This window comes from Nomascus leucogenys, chromosome 23 (genome assembly GCF_006542625.1).
Source record: "Nomascus leucogenys isolate Asia chromosome 23, Asia_NLE_v1, whole genome shotgun sequence".
In the NCBI taxonomy this organism is placed as follows: Eukaryota; Metazoa; Chordata; class Mammalia; order Primates; family Hylobatidae; genus Nomascus; species Nomascus leucogenys.
The window spans coordinates 29,903,973-29,914,021 of record NC_044403.1 but is presented as its reverse complement, the minus strand read 5'-3'; the positions used below and the strand labels follow the sequence as shown (position 1 = coordinate 29,914,021).

Sequence of the window (10,049 nt, the reverse complement as noted above, 5' to 3'; positions counted from 1 at the left end):
TTTTAAAACCACTTCAGAGGTAAATTTTTTTTTTTTTTTTTTGGAGACAGAGTCTCACTTCCCCCAGCCTGGAGTGCAGTGGCACCATCTTGGCTCACTGCAACCTCTGCCTCTTGGGCAGGAGATCTTCCCGCCTCAGCCTTCTGAGTAGCTGGGACCACAAGCATGCACCAACATGCCCAGCTAATTTTTGCATTTTTGGTGGAGTCACGGTTTTGCCATGTTGTCCAGGCTGGTCTTGAACTCCTGAGCTCAAGCGATCTGCCTGCCTCAGTCTCCCAAAGTGCTGGAATTACAGGCATGAGCCTCCACAGCCAACCTAGAGGTGAACATTTTGATATTGGTTTTGGTTTTCCCACCTTAAAGGCCTAATATGAAGCTTAGGGTTTGAACTAGGATGAGAGAATACAGACGGGGTAGAACACAGGGTGAGGGAGCATGCAACTGCTCTGTAAATGAGAAAATTTATTCAAAGCACCAGGAATACCTGTGGGACCCAGTGCCTTTTAATGGACCTGGCCATCCCACAGTACACAACCAGAAATATGAACTTGTAACACAGTTCAGCCTCAGAATATATCTGCAGTCTCCAGTATTTGTCCAGACTTCTTCCAGTTTACTGTTCTGACCTGCTGTTCTTTCTCATCTGGCTGTCAGTTCCACTGGGACATCTAGGAAAAAATCTGCCACCCCCTTCCCCCAAGAAAAGGTCTTGCCCTCCAGCCTCCTCCCACTATGTACAGACATAGAAAGTAGGGACAAGCCGGGCATGGTGGCTCACGCTTGTAATCCCACCTACCCGAGAGGCTGAGACACGAGAATCTCTTGAGCCTGGGAGGTGGAGGTTGCGATGAGCCGAGATCGCACCACCGCACTCCAGCCTGGGTGACAGAGCAAGACTCAAAGAAAAAAAAGAAAGAAAAAGAAAAAAAGGGGCCGGGCGCAGTGGCTCACGCCTGTAATTCCAGCACTTTGGGAGGCAGAGGCGGGAAGATCAAGAAGTCGAGATCAAGACCATTCTGGCCAACATGGTGAAACCCCGTCTCTACTAATAAAGTACAAAAATTAGCTGGGCGGCCGGGCGCGGTGGGTCACGCCTGTAATCCCAGCACTTTGGAAGGCCGAGGCGGGTGGATCACGAGGTCAGGAGATCGAGACCATCCTGGCTAACACGGTGAAACCCCGTCTCTACTAAAAATACAAAAAATTAGCCGGGCGTGGTGGCGGGCGTCTGTAGTCCCAGCTACTCCGGAGGCTGAGGCAGGAGAATGGCGTGAGCCCGGGAGGCGGAGCTTGCAGAGAGCCGAGATCACGCCACTGCACTCCAGCCTGGGTGACAGAGTGAGACTCCGTCTCAAAAAAAAAAAAAAAAAAAAAAATTAGCTGGGCGTGGTGGCGCTCGCCTGTAGTTTCAGCTACTCGCAAGGCTGAGGCAGGAGAATTGCTTGAACCTGGGAGGCAGAGGTTGCAGTGAGCCGAGATCACGCCACTGCACTCCAGCCTGGCAACAGAGCGAGACTCCGTCTCAAAAAAAAAAAAAAAAAAAGATAAAAAGGAAAAGCCCCTGGTCCAAAATCCCAGATAAAGTAGAACCATTTTTTTTTTTGAAACACCAAGTGCAAGTCAGCCTGGGTTTTTAGACCTAAATCTAAAAATGTATTGAACACCTGCATGATTTCATAAATACTGCCCTGATTGATGAGGCACCCCAAAGAAAGGCAGAACTGGATTCAACATGGAAAGAAAGTATCCCAAGAAGCCAGCCATGAGAGTGACAGTCCCATCTGTGCTACAAGAGTAAGGCCACTGAGGGTGAGATGAAAGAGCTTTGTGCTGGGGGGCCACAAGACAGAGCAGATCTGGAATCCAGGCAACCTTCACTTCCAGCCTGAAGACTCTCCTACGAACTATGATAGTAAATGATGGAGAGGCCCTAGGGTTTGGGATCAAACAATTCTCGTTTGAGCACGCACCCCGCCCCACAATCCTTCCTTCTGCCATTTTACTTAATCTTGCTGAACCTGTTTTCCTCTGCCAAAAAAAAAAAAAAGAAAAGCTCACATAGTGGCTGAACTAATTATGTGAAATACATGAAATGTGCTTTGCAGCAGGTGGCTTTTAAACTACTGACCAGAAAACACATACACTGAAAAAAAATTTTTTTACATTATAAGCCAGTATACACATGTAAGTATAAACAATTGAAACAAGAGTTTCACAAAAACTATACTTACCTTACTACTTGGGAGTCACTTGGTATATTACTATTGTATTTAATTTTTCATATGCTGATTGCAACTCACTACATTGTTTTCACTCCTAATGGGTAGCTAGTTTTTTAAAAACTTTTCAAAACCATGCAATTATCAGTTATTACGAAGATTAGTAAGATTCTCAGGAATGGTCTGATGGCTAGGAATCTTCATTACCAGGGAAACAAAGGAAAAAGGTCAAGGTTATTAGGTCAAGCCCTTGGGAGCCCTGTTGCCAAGGGAACAGATCGGCCACGTCAGGGTTGGTTTACCCACGGGCTGCAGCCCTGTGGAGAAAAAGAGTGGCCCGTGGGCCTGTCACTCACATCAGAGCTGGTAAGCCCGCCTCCAAGGCCGGAAGACCCGCCTCCTCTGTAAGGTTAAAGGAGGAAGAGGCAGAGATTGGAGGTTCGGGCAGTGACGTAACTTTCTGCCTTAGGTGGCCTTCCGCTCTGGCGGCTGTCGCGACGGGGGTTCAGGGAACATTTACTGGGGCTCCCCGCTCCCTCTGCTCTTGGAGGTGCCATGAGGTCAGTTAGCTACGTGCAGCGCGTGGCGCTGGAGTTCAGCGGGAGCCTCTTCCCGCACGCAATCTGCCTCGGAGACGTTGATAACGATACGGTAGGTGCATGCGCACTGCAACAGCCTGGATCTGCAGGGACGGGGCAAGGGAAGTGGAAGAGGCCGCCCGAGCGTGCCACGTGAGCGTGAGCATGCGCGCTGTGGCTAGTTTGGAGCGCTAAAGAGAAAAACTTTATTGATAGCTTCAGTGTTCGTGGTTGGTTTTGTGCCTTGGGAGGTTTTGTTTGTTTGGTTGGTTGGTTGGTTGGTTTTTTGAGACAGAGTCTCCGTCTGTCACCCAGGCTGGAGTGCAGCGGCGCGATCGCGGCTCCAACCTCCACCCCCCAGGTTCAAGCGATTCTCCTGCCTTAGCCTCTTGAGTAGCTGGGATTACAGGAGCCCGCCACCACGCCCAGCTAATTTTTGTATTTTTAGTAGAAACGGGGTTTCACCATGTTGGCCAGGCTGGTCTCGAACTCTGGACCTCAGGTGATCCCTCCTCGGCCTCCCAAAGTGCTGGGATTACAGGCGTGAGCCACCGCGCCCGGCCCCTGGGAGTATTTTTTAGGTGGGACAGATAGCTGATCCCTTCGCTTGATTGGGTCACGTGTTCACTGGAGGAGCCTGGTAAACTCTGGTGGCCCAGTTTTCTGGATCACTGTTTCTGAGTTAAGCCTCCTTCAGTGGCGTCACTTCTCAAATTACTTACCTTGGCTGGACGCGGTGGCTCGCGCCTGTAATCCCACCACTTTGGGAGGCCGAGGCGGGCGGATCACCTGAGGTCAGGAGTTCGAGACCGGCTTGGCCAACATGGTGAAACCCCGTCTCTACTAAAAACACAAAAATTAGCCCGGTGTGGTGGTGCGCGCTTCAAATCCCAGCTACCTGGGAGGCTGAGGCACGATAATCGCTTGCACCCGGGAGGCGGAGTTTGCAGTGAGCCGCGATCGCGCCCACTGCACTCCAGCCTGGGCCACAGTGCAAGACTCCGTCTGAAAAAAAAAATCACCTTTCAAAGCCGTAAAGTGGGAATAACAATGCCGCTCTGCCTGTGGCTCCGCCCCTCCGAAGACTTCTCTGAGCCGCCTCCTACCCCCACAGAATTAAGCACTCCCTCCGTGCTTAGCATAGGTATTAAACTCAACGTCTGCTGCTGTTAGACTTGGCCCACTCGGCTGGAATAGATTGGGGTATTTCCCTGCTTAGCTCTCCCTCCGGGGCAACAATCACCCCCACAACCCAGTGTTAATAACGTCCGGTTTCTTCAGTGCCTGCTTCATAGCAGATGCAGGTGCCTGGCAACTTGTGCTACACCTTGGTTGAATTACAGAAACAATCTCCATCTACCTTTTCTCTCCTCCGCAGTCGTTCCTCTTTATTTTTTATTTATTTATTTATTTATTTTTGAGACGGAGTCTCACCCCGTCCCCCAGGCTAGAGTGCAGTGGAGTGCAGTGGCTTGATTTCGGCTCACTGCAACCTCCGCCTCCCGGGCTCGAGCGATTCTCCTACCTCAGCCTCCCAAGTAGCTGGGATTACAGGCGCCGGCCACCACGCCCGACTAATTTTTGTGTTTTTAGTAGAGGTGGGCTTTCACCATGTTGGCCAGGCTGGTCTTGAACTCCTGACCTCGTGATCAGCCCACCTCGGCCCCCCAAAGTGCTGGGACTACAGGCCTGAGCCATCGTGCCCAGCCCTTCTGATTTTTTAAATAAATTACCACAGGTCAAGCAGGTAAAACAGTGCCTGGCACACAGTTTAGTGCTCACTTAAGTGTTAGTGGTGGTGGTGGTGTTAGTATTTTATTCTGTTTTTCTGCAAACCTTTATTGAACTGCTCATTATGCACCAAGGACTCTGCTACATTCTAGGAATTCAAAAATGAACGAGAGAGTTCCAGTCCTCTGATAGCTCATAATCAAGTTGTGTGATAGTCACCGGATAATAAAATGTAATGAGATGCACTGACTAAAATATGTAGAGGATTCTCCGGTGGAGCATTAAAGGGAATAGTGTCTGATGCTCTTTTTTTTTGCAGACTTTATCTTTTCATTTATTATGTATTTCATATTTCTAATGCAAAGCACTGTATTGCCCCCTTCTACCCTCTGCCCTGTCTTCCTACTCGGCCTCCCTGCTTCACAGTTCCTTAACTGTCCTGTGCTTATTTCCCACCGCCCCCTAGTGCTGTGACGGAGAAGGTATTTTATGAGGCCTCTTTTGGCTCTACCCTCTCTGGGGAGGAAAGAGTTATTCTCATAAATTTGTATTGTTTTCTGGGCTTTCGTGTTTCTTCATGAACTGCCAAGCAGTCCAATTTTATGAGAAAATCAGAGGAGGAATTTTTTAAATTTTTTTGTTTTTTATAGAGACAGGGTCTCACTCTCTTGCCCAGGCTGGAGTGCAGTGGTGCAATCGTAGCTCACAGCAGCCTTGAACTCCTGGGCTCAAATGATCCTACTGCCCCAACCTCCTGCGTAGCTGGGACTACAGGTGCCTGCCACCATGTCTGGCTAATTTTTTAAAAGTTTTGTAGAGATGAGGTCTCATTGTGTTAACCAGGCTGGTCTCAAACCTCTGGCTTCAAGCAGTACACTGGCCTCAGTGTCCCAAAGTGCTGGAATTACAGGTGTAAGCAACCTCACCAGGCCACATTTTTAAACAGTAAATTAACAAAGCACCTTCAGATATACATCATTTTCCATTTTATCTGATTGCCTTCTTTGTTTAAAAGCATTCCCTTTTTTATAGCTTTATAGCACCAGCTTTTTTGAAATTGTACTTACCTAAATGAATTACATTATTACACACTCACTTCTACAATATTAGATATACTACCATTTTTTTCACCTGAGTTGTAAGCTCCATTACTGTACACTCCATAGGGATAGGAATGTTTTAATCTGTTTTTTCCACTGCTATATTCTCAACACTTAGAACAATATAGGTACTGGCCGAGCGTGATGGCTCACACCTGTATTCCCAGCACTTTGGGAGGCTGAGATGGAAGGATCATTTGAGCCTCGGAGTTCGAGACCAGCCTGGGCAACACAGTGAGACCCCATCTTTACAAAAAGTTAGAAAAAATTAGCCAGGTGTGGTAGTGCATGTCTGTAGTCCTGGCTATTCAGGAGGCTGAGGCAGGAGGATTACTTGAGCCTAGGAAGTTGAGGCTGCAGTGAGCCATGATCACACTACTGTACTCCAGCTTGGATAACAGAGTGAGACCCTGTCTCAAACAAACAACAAAAAAACAGAAAGAAAAGAAATAAGAAACATCAAGTAATAGAAGGTTTGATTTAAAAAAAAAACTAGTTTTATGCTTCTGTGATTTGATATTCTCACCAGAATCTCCCATAACAATTACAACAATTAAAAAAAAAATCAAATATTTTTTTTTTTTTCGAGACGGAGTTTCTTATTGCCCAGGCTGGAGTGCAGTGACACAATCTCAGCTCACTGCAACCTCTGCCTCCCGGGTTCAAGAGACTCTCCTGCCTTGGCCTCCCAAAGTAGCTGGGATTACAGGGGTGAGCCACCGTGCCCAGCCAGAAGTCAGAGATTCAAATAAATTCCAATTTGTTTCTAACTTTCCCTTACTGTTCACCTGTTATCTCTGTTGCCTTTAGAACTAAATTTCTTGAGAGTATTAGTTCAATGTATTCTGGGATCAGGAAGGGGATGTTGGCTGTACCCCCAAGAGAAGATCATAAAGCAATTTGCAGAAGTGGGGTTTGAAGCCACTTGGTTAACATCGTGAACCCCTGTAAAGGGCAGCTACCCAGATACAAATGGTGGAGAGGCTCCATACAGGGACCTCCCTTCTCTAGAGCCTAGCCATCACTTGAGGGCACTGGAGGCCCAGAGTGGGGAGCAGCCCCTTCAGACTCTGCCCCCTCAGGCCCCACCATCCTTTGTGGTTCCCACATACACCTCAAGATCAAAAGGCCTTGCTAGAGGAGGGAGGGCCCCAAGAGTTCACACTGTCTTTTTATTTGGCCCCTGATTAAATATGACGTCTGAAGTTAGATTCTCCAAAACTCCACCATCTTGGGCTATTTCAAAACATATCCCATTTGTAATGGGCAAATTCAAAGAGCCGAAGTCAGGCATGTGTAGCCTAGAGCTGTTCAGGTGGCATACTTTTCTGGGGTGGGCCATAGATTGTGTGTAGCCTCAATTCCTGTAACATCTCTTACCCCCTAACACACACACCCCTAAATGGAAATAAAGAACTGGGAAACTATGGTTGTGTTGGCCTCAAAAGATTGTTTTGTTTTGTTTTTTGAGACAGGGTCTAGTTCTGTCACCCAGGCTGGAGTGCAATGGCACGATCATGGCTCACTGCAGCTTCAGCTTCCTGAGCTCAAGTGATCCTCCTTCCTCAGCCTCCTGAGTAGCTGGAACTACAGGTGTGCACCACCACACCTGGCTAATTTTTTTTGAGACAGAGGCTCGCTCTGTCACCAGGCTGGAGTGCAGTGGCACAATCTCGGCTCACTGCAACCTCCATCTCCCGGGTTCAAGCGATTCTCCTGCCTCAGCCTCCCAGGTAGCTGGGATTACAGGTGTGTAATTACAGGTGGATTACAGCTGGATTACAGGTTTACAGCACGCTCAGCTAATTTTTGTATTTTTAGTAGAAACGGGGTTTCACCATGTTGGCCAGGCTGGTCTCGAACTCCTGACCTCAAGTGATCCACCCGCCTCGGCCTCCCAAAGTGCTGGGATTACAGGCGTGAGCCACTGCACCCAGCCTTTTTTTTTTTTTTTTTTGAGACGGAGTCTCACTTTGTCACCCAGGCTGGAGTGCAGTGGTACAATCTCGGCTTACTGCAAGCTCTGCCTCCCAGGTTCACACCACATGCCATTCTGCTGCCTCAGCCTCCCTAGTAGCTGGGACCACAGGCATCCACCACCACACCCGGCTAATTTTTTGTAGTTTTAGTAGAGACAGGGTGTCACCGTGTTAGGTAGGATGGTCTCGATCTCCTGACCTCGTGATCCGCCTGCCTTGGCCTTCCAAAGTGCTGGGATTACAGGCATGAGCCACTGCGCCCGGCCTTTTTGTTTTTTGTTTTTTTTTCTTTTTTTTTTTTTTGAGAGATGGGGTCTCATTCTGTCACCCAGGCTAGAGTACAGTGGTGCAATCTTGGCTCACTTCAACCTCTACCTCCCAGGCTCAAGCAATTGTCCTGCCTCGGCCTCCCGAGTAGTTGGGACCACAGGCATGCACCACCACGCTTGGGTAATTTTTATATTTTTTGTAGAGACAAGGTTTCACCATGTTGGCTAGGCTGGTCTCAAATTCCTGAGCTCAACCAATCCACCCGCCTCCACCTCCCAAAGTGCTGGGATTATAGGCCTGAGCCACCGCACCTGGCAAATTTTTAAATTTTTCATAGAAATGGGATCTTGCCATGTTGCCCAGGCTGGTCTCTAACTCTTGGCCTCAAGTGATCCACCCACCTCCACCGCCCAAAGTAGTGGGATTACAAGTGTGAGTCATTGCACCTGGCCAGACTTTTAATAAAGTAGATGAAGATACAGGTTGAGGTCTTGTGATTTCCCTTGGCTAGGCTAAGTAGAGAAGAGCTTGAAGTGGTTCAGCAGAGTCCCATCCTAACGCTTTCTTCTCTCTCCATTTGAAGTTAAATGAACTGGTGGTGGGAGACACCAGCGGGAAGGTGTCTGTGTATAAAAATGATGACAGTCGGCCATGGCTCACCTGTTCCTGCCAGGGAATGGTCAGTATTCACTTCCCTGGGCCTGGAGGGAGGAAGGGATCCCTTCTGTCCAGTGACCACCTAGGGTGAGCCCCACACAGGTGCTAACCCATGTGTCCTGACTCCCCAGCTACTGGGCCCAGCCACTGACGTGCAGCCAATTTGATTCAGGGAGGGCAGTCCCCAGCCAGTGCTCCCATCTGTCCTCACACACGCATACATGGGCTGGGGTGTTTTTGTGTAGTGGAGTACTCCTTGACACTTTATGGAAGTTGCCTAAGGTTGTCTAATCTTAAAGTATAGTCAAAAATGGGGGCAGTAATTTGAATAAGTCTAGAAATATGGTAGCCTATTAAATACAGAGTTTCTATTTTATTTTAAGTCCAGATTGTCTTAACCACCTCAGGTCTTCATATTGCTGTCTGGGTGAACCAAACCTATAGCACAGTGACTCAGTTAATAAAGACTATCGCCATGGTTCATGTGGCACAAGTTTTCAGTGAGTGATGGTGATTAGAAAACCCGCCCGCTCCTCCTGCTTCACAGAGATCAGGGAGAATGATGGTGATTAGAAAACCCGCCCACTCCTCCTGCTTCACAGAGATCAGGGAGTACTGGTCTCCTTGGCGTCTCCCTGAGCCTCCCTTTCTCTCTTACAGCTGACTTGCGTTGGGGTTGGAGACGTATGTAATAAAGGAAAGGTAAGAACTATAGGGGGCCTTCCTTGATTCTTAGCTCACAGTGGAAATCAGTTGAAGGTTAAAGGCTTCAGCTGACCTCTGTGATCTGATTATCAGGCTTGTTTCCAAAACTCCCTCCCCAGTGCATCTCTACTATACCTCTGTTTGTCCTAGAACCTGTTGGTGGCAGTGAGTGCTGAAGGCTGGTTTCATTTGTTTGACCTGACACCTGCCAAGATGTTGGATGCTTCTGGGCACCACGAGACACTAATCGGAGAGGAGCAGCGTCCAGTCTTCAAGCAGCACATCCCCGCCAACACCAAGGTCATGCTGATCAGCGACATCGGTGGGCATGCCTACCTTTGCAGGCAGCCAGGAGAGTAGGACTCAGTGGATACTAGAGCAGATCCCAAGGGATTGGGGTGAGAGGGAGAATCCATATTCATTTATGCATCTGTTGTGTACTGAGCTCCCATGATAAGCCAGGCATCACTCAAGGCACTGGAATTGCTGTAGTGAATAAATGGACAAAAATTGCTGCCCTCCTGGGCCTTATTATGAAGAGACAGAAAAGAAACAATATAGGCCAGGTGTGCTGCCTCTCGCCTGTGATACCAACGCTTTGGGAGGCTGCGATGGGAGGATCACTTGAGGCCAGGAGTTCGAGGCTGTAGTGAGCTATGATCTCACCACTGCACTCTAGCGTGGGACCCTGTCTCTATTTAAAAAAGAAAGGAAAAGAGAAGAAACACTACACATTTTGTAAGATAATTAAGTAGTATATTAGAAAGTAGTAAGTACATGGCTGAATGCAATGGCTCATCCCTATAA

At 48.3% G+C, this 10,049-nt stretch overlaps 1 protein-coding gene across 9 annotated transcripts in view; it reads left to right on the top strand.

The window, feature by feature from the left end:
• Positions 1-2,637: 2,637 nt before the first annotated feature.
• ITFG2 (integrin alpha FG-GAP repeat containing 2) overlaps positions 2,638-10,049 on the top strand; it is a 32,472-nt gene continuing 25,060 nt past the window's right edge. For all 9 annotated transcript variants that reach the window (XR_004028332.1, XR_004028331.1, XR_004028334.1 and 6 more), the window contains exons 1-4: positions 2,638-2,873; positions 8,464-8,559; positions 9,198-9,239; positions 9,393-9,564. Coding sequence is in view for 2 of the 9 variants with exons in the window: in XM_030804822.1 (XP_030660682.1) it covers positions 2,778-2,873; positions 8,464-8,559; positions 9,198-9,239; positions 9,393-9,564 (406 nt within the window). In the remaining 7 variants the exon portion in view is untranslated. The remainder of the gene's footprint in view (positions 2,874-8,463; positions 8,560-9,197; positions 9,240-9,392; positions 9,565-10,049) is intronic.